Source organism: Neodiprion virginianus, chromosome 6, assembly GCF_021901495.1.
Source record: "Neodiprion virginianus isolate iyNeoVirg1 chromosome 6, iyNeoVirg1.1, whole genome shotgun sequence".
Taxonomy (NCBI): Eukaryota; Metazoa; Arthropoda; class Insecta; order Hymenoptera; family Diprionidae; genus Neodiprion; species Neodiprion virginianus.
In genome coordinates this window covers 29,812,848-29,827,507 of record NC_060882.1, presented here as the reverse complement: position 1 = coordinate 29,827,507, position 14,660 = coordinate 29,812,848, and the positions used below count along the sequence as shown (strand labels likewise).

Genomic DNA, 14,660 nt, shown 5'->3' with positions numbered 1-14,660 from the left:
CATAAAAAATAAAAATCCTTGTTTACAATCAAGGTAAAATCATTTATTTGAAAAGTACAAATTATTTACAATATCTGCGTCTAATGTGACTAAAAGCAGGATATGTGAGGTTGTATAATATAAGCTTTTACGTACATTGAGTATTTTTTATTTATTTTTTAATAGAGAGACAATTAGCTGCGTGTCGCTTGCGCGCCTAAATCAAAGTACATGAATGAATAATGAAGTTAAAAATTAAAAAACTTGACAATGAATTGCCAGATCACTACTTAATGTTAAACTTTAATCAGTGCGATTTGTCTTCATTGTTCAATAGAAGTTAATATGATGTGAGATTTAATGTTTTGAGATCGTTTTGTAGTTTCAGATAAAAAAATTATAACAGTTCGGTTTTTTTTTCCATCGAATTTAGATTAACATGGCAATTTGTCTTAAACAACTATAAATGCAGCTTACAAAGAAAAACAAAACTATAACTAGGTATGTTATATTTAGTTCTGCTAAAATGTTAAGAAAATAGTTGCCAATAAATTTGGAAGTCTTGTTATTTGTTATATACAATATATCTTTTTCTGGAAATAAATACATACAGAAGAGAAATTGAAAAACATTTAGTAAAAAAAAAAAAACTAGCAGAAAATTGGCAAACAAGTCAATACAATTGGTACATGATACAAAAAGTCTCTTGAAGTATAATGTTTATAAATAATACTATGATTTTCAATCGTAGAATCACACATCGATTTCTTACCAATGTTGTGGCACATTATTGGAAGATTCTTCAGATAATATACAAGGTTCATTTTTCAAGTTGTCTGTATATGATATCAGTGCAGGAAATACTAGGTCTTAAAATCTAATTCCCCAAGACTTAAAAAAGGCGAACTAGTTTTCCATGAATGATAGTTCAGAGTGAAATTCGTATTTGAATCATTGATTATCTTAAACGTATTTACGAAACCCAGGCAGAGTACCGTATTGAATTTGCAACCAATAGAAACCATCGATTTAACTAATCACAACACTTTTTACGTATTCACAGTTTCAATACTATGAAGTTTAATAAAATTTGAATATGACAGATTCCAAAGAATCTAATTAACGGCATTTCATTCTTTTGCATATAATTGAGGCACATTAATATTTTGGAACAACATATTAACTACTTTTGAAAATATATTTGGCTACATATCAAGCAATAATTTATCACATTCACTTCCTGCACTAAATTGTTTCCATTAATTGTTTATTCTCAAAAATTTAACCGCCATCTTCATCAAACTCTAAACGCTCGTTTCCTTTTTGATGTTTCCCGAGAGTGAAGAATTTTCAGAGTATACTTCATCGTCGGTATTCGAAATGACGTAGCCTTGACCATTTCTATAATCGCCCTCTTTCTCACAAACCTTTGTGCTATCCTTTGCTTGTGAAGACCTCAAGACGTCAGAAGATATTGAGTTGTCAAGAAATGTCAAATCATTGAGGGAATTGAATTCCTTCCCCAAATAGTCTTGCCCTTTATGCTGTGACCTACGCAGGCTACTTCTCTCATCTAAGTTGTGCTGACGCAGATGTGTCAAAGGTCTGAACTCATGTTCGTTGGTTACATTCATCAAAGAAGTAGCGTAAGTCTGTCCATCTTGGTCTTGTGTATAAGTATTTTCGCTTGTCAAGCTATTTTCCTGAACAAGAGATTGCTGCGATCTGTCGATCATCTGTTGAGAATTATGAACTTGATCATACAGATGAGAACTAGTGAGACTTTGTAGATCCATCAATGAAGGTCTAGAGTATTCATTCTCGCAACGTCTGGAACTTGTTGTGGAAGCGATGTCGTTTAATGATCTCCGATAATTTCTTGCCTCGATAAGATGATCTATTGGCAAGCAATACAAGCTGTTTGAATAGGATAATTTTTTTGGCATTTCAAATTGGGAGTTAATGTGATGTTCGTCCAAGTCGCTCATTTCATTAGCACTCGAGCAATGAAAATTTTGATCTGTTTGTTCAGGTGTTTCGCCAATTTCAGGTAGATTGTGATCGCTCCGTTCGCTCGTTAGCTGTATAGATTCAATTTCTGAACTATACTCTAGGCTACACTGCTGAGAGACGTTTCTTAGGTGCTTTTCCGTCTCGACTTTGCTGTCACCGTCAGAATTGTTCAAACTGGTATTTGTGTATAGCTGTTTATGTCGAGAACTGTTTCGAGGTGAAATTGCTCCACTGTCAAAATCACTGTTTAATCTTTTTGTATTTTGTATAAAATTTTCTTGTCCGATGATAAAGCGCATTGGCATATTACGTTCTTCCGAAACACTGCCCCCGCTATCGGACAGAATGTTGACGTTTTTGATGCCATTTACTGGATTCACCTCAACGTGAATATTCGTGTTATTCACTTTGGCACTCGTACTGAATATATTTTTTTCAATATTAGATTCTAACCTGGTAGGTCTTGGTACAGAAATACAACTGCCACCGTCGCTAGTAGCACCTCCATCACCCTGTTTTCTGGGACCCAAATTATTATTCTTCATATGCCTTCTTTGCTTCTTAAAGAACTTTCGTGCCACGCCGCTTTGGTGAGGGTTGTAAAACATCTCTACCGATGCCAGGGTTGGCTCAGTGTATGTAGTCACTGAATTGTTAGACCTGTATTGTTGCCTGTGTAGGACAACTAAATTAACGTTAGCTATCTTAGCGGCAGTCGTGGCATCCATTGCGTTGAGATCAACAGCTCTTGTCAAGTTTGAATTACGAGATTTATTTGTATGCCTCGATGAGTTATTTGAATTAGTGTCCGATATTACTTGAGTAGCTTGAGAATTAGATACCGGGGCTAATGATTGTACTAGCGGCTGAGTCGGTATCACCGGATGAGTGTCGGATACACTTCTAGTCCTGCAACACCTGTTCTTTTTCTTTTTAAGCCAGCAACGCATTCTTAGCCACTGAAATCGTACATCACTCCGAGCTATGCCATAAAAGAAAAGAATAAATAATCCTAAGCTACTGGCTGAAATTGCATACATAATACTAAGTATAGTTTTTTCGTGAGTTATGTAAGGAATCAGAGGCCTTGTTAGAGCAGAAGCAGCCAAGAGCCACGTAATTAAATATAAAATTAAAACGACTACTTGTCCCTTGAGCTGCGTTATTTGAGAATGCTCCAAATCTTCAACTTCGGAAGACACTGTTTGCGTACTATGCAGACTATTTCTGTCGCCTGGAGCGTTTACGTTTGGTTCAAGTAATTCTAAGTCCATATTTTCAGTGGCTTGAGTACCTTCGGATAGTTGAGCATTCAAATCAATATTTCTGATTGCGCATCGTATTAACAGGTGAAATATTATCAGATAAATTACTAAAATTAATGCAGGAACAAACAAAGCTGCTAGCGCTGGGCCAGAGGATAAAAAACAATGATTATAACTCGCGTATTCCCGCAGGTTTATGGCTCCCGAGATTCCACAAATTATGAGCGCGATTCCCCATCCGACCAAGTAAAGACCGAGCAAGGGTTTCTGTATCGGTTGATCCGGCAGCTCGTCTTCTGGTATAACATCCACATCAGATTTCGACAGTCTTTTATACATGTTGCTGGAAACGTATTGCAAACGATCATGAGCTCGTATAGTTGGACAGTAATATTGAATGACGTTATCGACAGAACAATACATCTTTTCCTTTTTGACTAGTTTAGTGTTTAAGATGCTTACCTAGCAGAAACAGACATCCACAGTAAACTACACAGGGATAGATAGTGCAGAGTTAATCCTATACTCTGGCAAATGTAAATATTTTCAGTCTGTTGAATCCCGACAGTGTAAAGGAGGCACAAGAGAACCATCGCAACCCATGTATTGACCAAACAGTGTTTCACTTTTTTTGGCATCAGAATTGACGCATGGCAAACCATATAGGTGATACATGCGCATGTCAAGCATATTGTAGCAATGAAACTCCCAACATAAATTGCTGGATGAGAATATCTGAATTTTGCTCTCGCCATGCTACAAATAATCATAAATAATTTCATCTGAGAATCAATTCGTCATTAGTGGAGAATACAAGCGACTTCCAGTCTATGGTGTATTGCGCAAGTATCGAAATGATTCATTTACCTTGCTGTTTCCTCTTTGAGAAAACTGGTATCTTGTAGAAGCCCATAGTATCCTAACCGGTTGCAATGGAACACTATAAGATTATTTACCAGGTACGATAAATGACATCCGTCACTGGTCCATCCTTTGGAATCTCCCGAATCCCAAACTACCGGCCTCGGTTGACTACCGGAATAGTGATAAATCGGTGCTTTTAACGTGACATACACCGGCTCTGTTAGATTAGCTACTTGCACGCCAACTGGAAATTGGTAAAATATTTCCTTCAATTATTTTTGATATTTCTAATTTTTGCAAGCAAGCAGGCAGGAATAGTTTAAAAAGGAAATTTACGAAGCAAATCTTGTCAACATCCTGGTTGGAATTATTCTTGTAACTTACTTAATTTGCTACCGATGACGCAGGATGAAATATCCATGTTACTATCTTCTGTAGCTATTGGAAATAGTCTGTTATCACTGTACATTGAAATCATAAGCTGGTGAGCAACAGTAACATCCAGATGACGCAGCAAGGTTGAAGGTAGCTGGATCGATGCTTCGACAACTTTGTCCTTTGTATTAATCAATGCAGTCTTATTATTGGTAGCGCAGTGTAACAGTCTTGTATCGGAATCTCTTGCTAAGACGCTACTGCTGTACCAAGTACAAGTTAAACCAGTGAAAGTTTCACGTCTTACTCTAAACTCCTCAAGAGCCATATTTTTCTTATGAGATTGTATAGAAGGCGTAAATTCGATCACAGTTTCAACAGCTTTGATTAATCTTGTACACGAGCCATAGTTGACTTCAGCAATTTTTAACATTTCTTTCGGTAACTTCATAACAACGTTCACAATTTCTATGAGGATAGGACAAAGTTCTTTCTCTTGTACTAAAAAATGGAGATAGTTCTCAATTGTCAGTGTTATAAAATTGATTTCTACAGGATCGGTCAATTTTCTGCTATCCATCGTATAGTTCTTGAAACTTTTGGCTGTCTCCAATAGACTACCTTTTGTCAGTGACAAATTTACTTTTGAAAATTGTTCCAGTACTTTCGTTGTGTGAGATACGTATGGACAGGATTCTGTGTTCAGATTTTCCCACTGTCCGGTTTTGTTACAGCGGTACGACGCTTTTAGAGATACTTGCATCGGACCTGATAACCGATTACCTTCGCAAGGTAGTTCTACTTTCCAACCAATCACAGTTCTGGGCCAAGCATAAACGCCTTTGTTGTTTCTAGTAGCTAGTGGAATGAAAAAGTGTGTTAAATCAATTTTACCACTCAAAAATTTTATATCTTAAGGCATACGAAGTAAAAGCTCTTTGAAATAATAATTCCATCATATTACCTGCTAGTGGACAGTAACGAGTGTTCTCAGAAATGACTATCATATTGATAGTTTTTGATTTGTTTCTGTGCAGAGATACTAATTGACAATTCCATTGACCATTGTGCTCTTCTTTGACTGGAATGATGCTAAGTAAGCTAAGTGGCAAGATAAGAGCTCTGGTTAATAGAAAACTCACCATCTATAGACAGGAGTGAGGAGACATTAGATTGAAATATTTACCTGTCCACTATTCCACTATCTGTCAAATGTCTGTTCTCAATTGTAATATTAGGTAAAGATGTTCGAGGATCTGTATAATTTATATTGTCAACGATATCGGTCGCGTTTGGATTCCATAACCAATTCAACTTGGCTGTTTTATCCTCTGTTATGCCAGGAGCCCGACACTTTAAGTGTATCGAATCACCGGCAAACACCACTTGGTTTTGATCAGGGATCATTTCAATTGTCGGTGTAGCCAACTGGCACTGAATTTCCTCCGAAACTCTTAATTTTTTCATTGGTTGACCCTTCAGATTATCTGGACTGGAACATTTTGGTGTTGGGCTGCGAAGAGTATATAAACATCAATTATTAAACTCCTTGAGCATCGGAAGATTATAAAAACAACAGAATTGTCTAATTACCTTAAGTTAATAGATGAATTCCGGATCCAGTTACTGAACCAGTAAATACCGCAATCGCACACCCATGGGTTACCGGATAAATCCCTAAATAGAATCATAAAAGATTTAACGTCTTTATGTTGTATCTACGATGAAAACTGTGCTGATAATGAGAAAAAATAACTTTCCAAGTCTTACAATTGCGTCAAAGAATTGAGCCCATGAAATGTACCATCCTTCAAAGTAGTCAAATCATTTTGATTGAGTTTGCTAGAATACAAGGACATGTTACTACATTTTTTTTGATCCAATAAAATCCAAGAATGACAAAAGTATGAGAATTTAGATTATTTCAAACTTTAAGTATACGAATATTCACATACAGCCAGATCACTTTTGCAAAATGCATAAAGAATTTAGTATTGGTTGAACAAAACAGAGTTGCATACCTAGCAGAAATAAGAGATGCAAAGTAGCTAAAATAAATGAACTTACAGACGATCTAAAACCAGCAAATCATGAAATAAAGTTGTATCCAAGGCGCTTATAATATTCGCTGATAAATCGCTGGTAAAAGAAAGCAAAAAACATACGATTATAATAAAATACATAATATATTATTGCAATGTTGAGAATTCGTTTTACTTACAGCCTTTTGAGTCGAGTCAATTGTCTGAAGGCATGGGTATCAATAGTGGTAATGTTATTCTTACTCAAATCTCTGCAAGAGAAGCAAAAAAAAAAAAACAATGAAAATCTTCACAAACTCTTTTCATATTTAATAACAAATAGGAATTAAAATGACTCACAGTCTTTCAAGACTTTGCAGCCCTCCAAAAGCTTCTTCTTCTAAAAAGCTAATTTTATTCGATGATAAATTCAGGCGGCGCAGGTTGGTTAAATTTCTGAATACTCCAGATTGTATCAGATAGATTTCATTTTTGCTCAGATCTCTGCATTAAAAAGTAAACAGATCTATTTAACAAATTGCTCAATAATTGAAGTAGTTTGAAAATAATTTACTAAGTATTACAGCTGGAAAAGCGCCACGCTAACTGCATTGATGTCAACATCCTTTATATCTTCAATTGCACCGACGCATCTCGCCTTCAACCACTCCGCTTGTGCACCGGTTTTTCTGCATTTACATTTTTGCGGGCAGTCGTAACTACCGATGAATTCAAACGTTTGAAACAAAATCCATAGTAGAAGTACAGCTCTCATTGTCGCGGAGCTCCAAGAGTCTTTATGAAGCTGCGTTCGAAACAACACAAATTTGAGAAAAGAATTTAAATTTTTTAATTATGTAAATAGAAAATTCTCAGCAACGGGATACATCAATTGGAATGAGATTTAAATGTTTTACCATACATTTTCAAAATATGTAATTCGGAAAGAATGAGTTTAAAGTTCAATGAAGGGAAGAAGCGACCAACTAAAGCACAGTGTCATACAACGCCGATAGAGTCTTAAAAATTGAGAAGTAAATCTGACAAAGGGTTTGTTTACGAGTATGGAAAAATGCACTATCTAAGATGAGCATTCACCTATATGCGTGATGCAAGTTATCGAGATAACATTCTAGGATGAAAGTTATAACGGAAGAGGATTTGAAAGCGGCAATCGATGACGCGAAAAAAAAGAAGCAAACGATTGTTGTTTGTGAACTCATTGGTGAAAGGGATGAGCTGATGAGATAGTGACAATAAAATACAAGAATAACAACGAAACTTGTTCGTACCTACATACGGATATCGCCGAGCGTCGTATTATCTCACATCGTGATGAATTTACCGTAATTGAGGCCCTTCGATGAAGTAACTTTTCCACCGACAGCCATGCTAAATAGCGGCATCAATTAATTAAACACGTTACCGTTCGTTACCGGATTATTTCTCATACCAAAACAAGACCAAGGTAAAAATGTACTACATGCCAAGACCCAATTGGCACCGTTGTTGCAGGCTTTCTTTCGTCCCTCGTTTATTGGAAGAGAGTTTCCTGTCTCAAGCTCGGCGCCTGCGCCCAATCAAGTACGATTTTGAGGTTTTTGTCGTTGTTTTTCCTGTAGGGATGAAAGAAAAGCTGCAGCAGCCGACAGTAAATTCCTGAGTGAAAGAAGTCGGTCGAAGGATGATCACCGATTTTCTTCACACTGCCGATTATTGATAGAAGTACGACAACGCGATTGAATATGAATTTCAGTAGACGGTTAGCTAATTTATACAAATACAGATCGCTTTGTACGGACGCTAAGGTACATCATCGAACTTCCTAACCTTTGAAAATTTCTCTACGTAACTGGACTAACCTGATAGTATGTAACTTACTTTCCATTCATTTATCGTTTGCCTTAGACCGTTACCTCAGCGCCTAAAGTGAATCTAGAATTACCACAACCGGAGTACGATATTGACTACTTGTGCGATGTGGGTAATCGGAAATATATTGCTGAGAACATAAAGCAAAGAAAAGGTATCGGCGACATTGACAAGGTTCATCAACTGCTTGAAACATCAGCCTCTAGGGAATTGTTGGATATAGAGCTTGGAAAAATACCAAATCAAACAGATCCTCGTGTCTCTGATTATGGGCCAGAGGGGAGAGTTTTAAACACTTGCGGTTCTATGCCTACCTTTAATTACCAGCCGAAAGAGTTTGAGGATCTAGCTAAAAACTTGAAACTTATACGTACAGAAAACTTGGGACAATTATCTGGTTCCAGAAGTTACATGCTTCTCGGGGATCTCGCCGAGCTTGAGGAGGCTTTGGTTTATTACACACTCCGTGAACTCGTCAATAGAAAGTTTCAGGTGATCTCTGTACCTGATATACTGCCTTCGCAGATCATTGAGCGGTGCGGAATGATTGTCGAAGGGACGAGAACGCAGGTCTATTACTTGGATTCTGCTCACGGCCATTGTCAAAGTTTGTCTGGAACTGCGGAGATGGCTATTGCAGGGAAACTTGCTGGTGCTCGATTGTCTCTCGAGCATCTGCCTCTTAAGTATGCAGCTGTCAGCAGGTGCTACCGAGCTGAAGCCTCGAGCATTATTGCAGAGAGAGGATTGTATAGGTAAGCGGTCGATAGATGCGGCAAAATACCGATTCCAATCCAATTTTCATAATCCCGTATCATTCGAAGCATCTTATTGTAGGGTACATCAGTTTACAAAGGTAGAAATGTTTGTTTGCTGCCAACCGCATCAATCCGCCGAGCTTTTAAACGAACTTCAGTCGATTGAAGAAGAATTGTTCAGTAGTTTGGGGATTCATTTCAAAGTCGTAGATATGCCTCCTCACGAATTAGGAGCTCCGGCTTACAGGTATACTTCAAATCGTAATTGTGATTCTATGATAGTTGTGAAAGGGTATAATTTGAATGAATTTCGTAGGAAATTGGACATTGAAGGTTGGATGCCTGGGCGAAAACTTTTTGGTGAATTATCTAGCTGCAGCAACTGCACAGATTATCAATCTCGTAGGCTTGGGATCAAATATGAGACGGCGGATCACAGATTGGAGCACGTTCATACATTGAATGGCACAGCGTGTGCTATACCGAGAATGTTAATTGCTCTTTGTGAAACGCATCAAACTGAAGAAGGAATTATTAAGATACCTGAAAAATTATTACCCTTTATGAAGGGTAAAACTATTATAGAGCAACAGCCTGTTGCGGCTATGAGATTTGCTAAGTACAAACCAAAAATACACTGAATATATAAAAAAATTGTTTCCAACTACCTCATATCACCTGGTCTTTATTCTTATCGCCTGCTTCGCTTTTCTGCTGCGAATGCAGTATTAAAATTCATCGGTAGTTACGTTATGTCGAAAAATGAATGATACAACCTGAGCTGTGCTTAAGATATGGGGAAAAAAGAAACTGTACACGGGCTGAATTGGCAAAGTAGCAACGTGATTGAAAATCTCCCTCACAATTTTAGTTTGATATTTTATTCACTCAAAATGGACAACGTAGGATTGAACACATGTTCCCAACAGTTTCCCATTTTCATAATCACATCCAAAATATTGATTGATGCCTCGTATTCCGTCTTACAATACAACATTCACATTGTCCTTGTAATGTTCGTTTACTCAAACAGTAACTGTTAACTGGTATCATTGATGAAGATTTAATTTTACGTATTTGTATTCAATCAGAATTTATTATTTAAAAATGCTGTTAAAGTTCAATGAATCCATTCTACAAGTTCGTATCCGCAGAATGTACAAATTCTATTTTACCAAAACTGCTAAAAATTGTTTTATCTATTTCTATATGTCATGAATTCCGCATACCTCCGCTAATCGAAACAGTATAATTCTTCCCGAAGACTCATATGGGTGTTACCTAGTGACATTTTTCCATTCAAAAAACGGTTCTCTCGACGATAAAATAAAAAGATAGATTTCCTTGAAATAAGGCTCGGCTTAGATATTTGAATTCGTAGTTTTTATCCTGCATAACGAGCTTTAAATTAACTACCCTAGATGTTAAAGTACATTTTCCACTATATATCAAAAAAATGTACGCAGTTCTGAATCCTTGGTATATTTGTCATGGCTATGGCGTAGCCGAAGAATGATATGAAATACTTATGCTATTTAAATGGGAAATAATTATTGCATGCGAATATTGAATGAGGATCATTCAAGTAACATCTGAACTAATAGAAGAATCAAAAATCAAGATCACAATCGTTTCCGCCATTTTCATTTTTTTCCGTCTTTACAATCAGGAATTGACCAAAACTCCTGTTATAAAACATCACCTGACAATATATTTTTCTCCAAACTAAACAATACAATTATTGTTATTATACAAAGTAAGACGGGGTACCGAAAATTGTACGCACACAAAGATAATGTCATTTTTTTCAAATACTTTTTTGCTGTTTTTTTTTTTTTGTTATTCTGTATATATTTTGTAGCGGAGATATAAAAATGTAACACAAAATATTTCCTCTTAAAGTAATACAATTCAGAAACATTGCGGATTTACAATAGTTCCCCAGGTTAAATTTACCTATTAGTTTATTTTAAGTTCATTCATTTAATTTTCTTTTCTTTTCTAGTATCAACAGTTTATTCCTTTGTTTTGACGCACTGTTGCGGTGATTTTTTACCGCCAATTTTTACGTAAAAAAAAAATTCCCGTCACCGATTAGTTCATCTTCACCGAAGTGTTTCAAGTGTTGAACAGAATACTGACGTGCTGTTTTCTTGCAATGATGTTTCAATTTATCTAAAACAAATGACAAAAAAAAAAATCATCAAAGATACACCAAAAATGTGAAAACGTTCAGCCATAATTGAAGATTTTGGCAGCAATTGAAAAAAAGCTGCTCAATATTTTGGCTGATGAAATATCACGTTTATTGTTTTTAATTGTGTGATTGAGTTTTTATTGAAAATACCTTCAATCACTTTAATCTTCCTCTTCTCCAGATTCTGACTCTTCTTCGGCACTTTGCAGCCACTCGATGAATTTTTTCATTTGGTCCAAAAACAGCATCTTTCCTTTAACTGAGTGACCCTCCTTGAACCACTTCAAGATCACTTCTTCCGACACTACATCCGCTGAGAACAAAAAGTACAAAGTGACATCGTTAAGCAGTCAAGTAAAAGGGTTTCAGAACTTAACGAATTGGCTTTGTACGACTTTCAATTTGTCCTTAGTACTATGGAAACTTACTTTTGTAGAAAAGCAAGACGATCTTTTGGAAGACTTTCATAAAGTTCATGTTCTCGTAGCAAAACTCTTGAACCTTTAGTAGCAAAGCTAGTTCAGATCTGGCAGTGGATGTGAATGCACCGAACAGCGGTGTGTAGGTCTTCAAATGCTTCAGCGCTTGTTCGGCAACAAGTTCTTCTTTCTTATTCCATTCGGCTTGACCCATCACTACTCCCCAAATCTGTGAACAGTAACGAATATTTCAAACCGATACAGTTCTGATGAGACGGTATATAATATTCTTGCGCGTTTTCAAGCACACAAAGTTTAATATGGATAATTTTTGAATTCAGCATACCAATCCGATGACTTCATGTTCAGGGATGCAGCTCTTTACTGCCATGTCTTTGAGGTCAATTACAATGTCCTTGATTGGTCGATTGTCAGCCAAATCGTCAAGTAAAAGTTGCTGTAAATCACGCTTTGCTTCTTGGCTGGCCTGCGCCTTGTGTAACTTGACAATATCAGCTAAACCTGCTGCTTCAAAGGCTGATCTAAAGTGTTCTTCTGTCCTTTTATTTGGCGGAACAAATTCCATCAACCTAAGATGACGAAATTATACAAAAATGTGAAACTGTTTTTTGTCACCGACTGATCATAAAGATCGAGATTTGAAACTCCCTGTTACCCTTTGTTGAAAAACAAGTCTCGGGATTTATGACCGCCTAGTCCATCATTATTATTATCTAGATATTTCTACCGAAATTTAGTGAGTGAACGTTTAAGCATAATTGATTCACCTTCCTTCAATGCCTCCACGCTTAAGGGCAGTCATCAAGCTAGGCAATCCTTTTTCCTGTTTCCAAGTAACACAAACTTCCATCAAAAAGTCGAGAGCCAAGTTGTCTTTGACGAGATGTTCGTTGATTAATACAGAAAGTACTGTTGGTGGACAGGCACCGTTCGAGATCCAGAGTGCAGTCATTCGGGCTAGTTTCACCCTTTCCATTGCTGTAAATCCCTTCATGAAAACCAACACCTTCTTCATCTCTTCTTCGAACATTTTTTCCAAATATTTGTAGCGTCGGGTCAGTTTAATGAAAACCTGTACAAGTGAAAATAGGTCCAGGGTAAAGTATCAATTCAATTGGGAAAGCACGACCATTATATAATTGAACTTTAAGAAGATAAAAAAATAAGAACCTGTTCGAAGTTTTTCATGCTCTCCATATCTTCGGGTTGTTCAAATACGCAAGCGGTGGTTTTAACCGGTTTGTCCCCATCTTGCGCAATGGTGCCTCCTGGTACCAAGAGGCCGCCAGCAATTAAAATGTCGAAAAGTGCCTCTCCATACCGGCGGTAGTCCAGCTTTGAACCAGCCACATCCAAATACTTGGAAATGGCCTCTAAGTCATTATCAGCTTTTTCCAATCCAAGAAGAATCGCATCTCGAAACCCGGTCGGGTCGTACTTCTCTCTTTCATCTGAATATGAAAGCGGGGAAAAATTGATATTGAATTGACAAATATTGAATGAAAAAGCTTTACATCAATGCCTATTATGAATTTTTTTTGAAACACGTTATATTTCTCCAAAAACGATTTACCAAGAATCACGTTCAACATTTAACAATATACTAGGATCTTAAGTTTCAAATATATTTGTATTATTTACTTATTAAATTCGTGATTTATTTTTGTTTTGCTAAATTTACAATGAGTTTTTGTTAATACACTTTTGATAGTGTTCATTCAACAGTATTATTGATGATAGTTTTATACCTCTTTTTCTGGTCTTTATGCGTTGACCTGACAGCACTGGCTTTTCTATTTTCTGACTCATACAATTCCCTTCTGTAATAAAAATAAAAATTCAAAATACCGCGGATACATGTTCGCATTTGGCTTGCTTACGACGAGTTCATGATTGTCAACATAATGAAAATGATGATTAAATTATCGGAGACACAAAGTTACACCTGAAAACAAAAATTTCAATCGAGAATCGTCGCTAAAACTGTCTTACGAAAAGAAAAATTGCACTCTGGGAATATTGGGTTGCATTCATAAGTGCGACGATACAATTTGCAATCGAAGTAAGTTCAGAGAATTGTAATCATCATTATCATATTATCATCATTGATGGAAACCACAACACAATTTTAAGAAGAAAATTACATGTATGCAAAATTAACACTTATGATTATGAAAGCAAATGAATAGGTGGCGACAAAGAACCTTGAAATGTTGGGTACAGTTCATTGGATAAAAATAGAGGATAAAATTCTTGCGTGGAAAGAGAGTTTGACAAGAGTGAACCAAACAAAGGAGTGGAACAAAATTAGGAAAAGTTAGATTTGCGAATTAACCTTGGTATGAGCAGGCGTAAATAACGAAGGTCCGTGTTGGTGAAGGATAAGAAGAAGGGAGAGCGATATGTTGGGATGGAAATTGGCCGAGAATGATAAAGAAGAGGGCGAGTTCATGTATGTTATGATTGCGTGTGCCCCGAGATGCGATATCAATCATTCCTCCACGTTTGGGCCGCCTTTACTTCCGAGGTTAAGGCGCGTCATCATATCCTCGACATCCTCGCCGTTCCGCCTTGTAGGGTTGGCGAAAATATTCGAGGGAAAACAAAGCGAGTAATTCACGAATTTTGATTGTGGTTTGACTTACTTTAATGCACGTAAAAACTTCGAACAGCCCCTTTCCAGGCTTGTGAGGTGTTTCAAGGAGGACTGCGTAAGTTGGGGTCAGCGAAATGGGAACAGGGTGTCCAATAACAGGCTACGTGTGGTGTGACCGGAAATCAAAACAACGAATGTACTATCGCTTAAAACGGGCTCGGTTCCTGCATTGCAGTTTTATCATTAAGTGAAATGAGGAAATATGTTAAGAAAAGAAATT

At 36.8% G+C, this 14,660-nt stretch overlaps 3 protein-coding genes across 6 annotated transcripts; 1 reads left to right on the top strand and 2 right to left on the bottom strand.

Annotated features, from left to right (window-relative positions):
• Window positions 1–132: 132 nt before the first annotated feature.
• On the bottom strand, window positions 133–8,413 carry LOC124307744 (adhesion G protein-coupled receptor A3). Of its 4 annotated transcripts, none has more exons than XM_046769768.1 (13): window positions 8,399–8,413; window positions 7,102–7,322; window positions 6,878–7,021; window positions 6,718–6,789; window positions 6,564–6,635; window positions 6,267–6,338; window positions 6,090–6,173; window positions 5,683–6,009; window positions 5,461–5,597; window positions 4,506–5,354; window positions 4,125–4,365; window positions 3,720–4,013; window positions 133–3,600 (listed from the first exon to the last, which is right to left on the bottom strand). In XM_046769768.1, the coding sequence occupies exons 2-13, from the start codon at window positions 7,290–7,292 to the stop codon at window positions 1,284–1,286; spliced, it is 4,800 nt and encodes a 1,599-aa protein (XP_046625724.1). In that variant the 5' UTR covers window positions 7,293–7,322; window positions 8,399–8,413; the 3' UTR covers window positions 133–1,283. The 4 variants fall into 4 exon arrangements, with proteins under 4 accessions (XP_046625724.1, XP_046625722.1, XP_046625723.1 ...); XM_046769766.1 differs by lacking the exon at window positions 8,399–8,413 and adding an exon at window positions 7,810–8,019; XM_046769767.1 differs by lacking the exon at window positions 8,399–8,413 and adding an exon at window positions 7,814–8,019.
• On the top strand, window positions 8,129–10,588 carry LOC124307748 (serine--tRNA ligase, mitochondrial). Its single transcript, XM_046769777.1, has 4 exons — window positions 8,129–8,325; window positions 8,426–9,144; window positions 9,227–9,394; window positions 9,464–10,588. The coding sequence occupies exons 1-4, from the start codon at window positions 8,263–8,265 to the stop codon at window positions 9,786–9,788; spliced, it is 1,275 nt and encodes a 424-aa protein (XP_046625733.1). The 5' UTR covers window positions 8,129–8,262; the 3' UTR covers window positions 9,789–10,588.
• A 556-nt stretch (window positions 10,589–11,144) lies between these two features.
• Window positions 11,145–14,586, bottom strand: LOC124307749 (protein krasavietz). Its single transcript, XM_046769778.1, has 8 exons — window positions 14,430–14,586; window positions 13,533–13,604; window positions 12,955–13,235; window positions 12,552–12,856; window positions 12,110–12,353; window positions 11,773–11,992; window positions 11,495–11,657; window positions 11,145–11,322 (listed from the first exon to the last, which is right to left on the bottom strand). The coding sequence occupies exons 2-7, from the start codon at window positions 13,591–13,593 to the stop codon at window positions 11,506–11,508; spliced, it is 1,263 nt and encodes a 420-aa protein (XP_046625734.1). The 5' UTR covers window positions 13,594–13,604; window positions 14,430–14,586; the 3' UTR covers window positions 11,145–11,322; window positions 11,495–11,505.
• Between the last annotated feature and the right edge of the window lie 74 nt (window positions 14,587–14,660).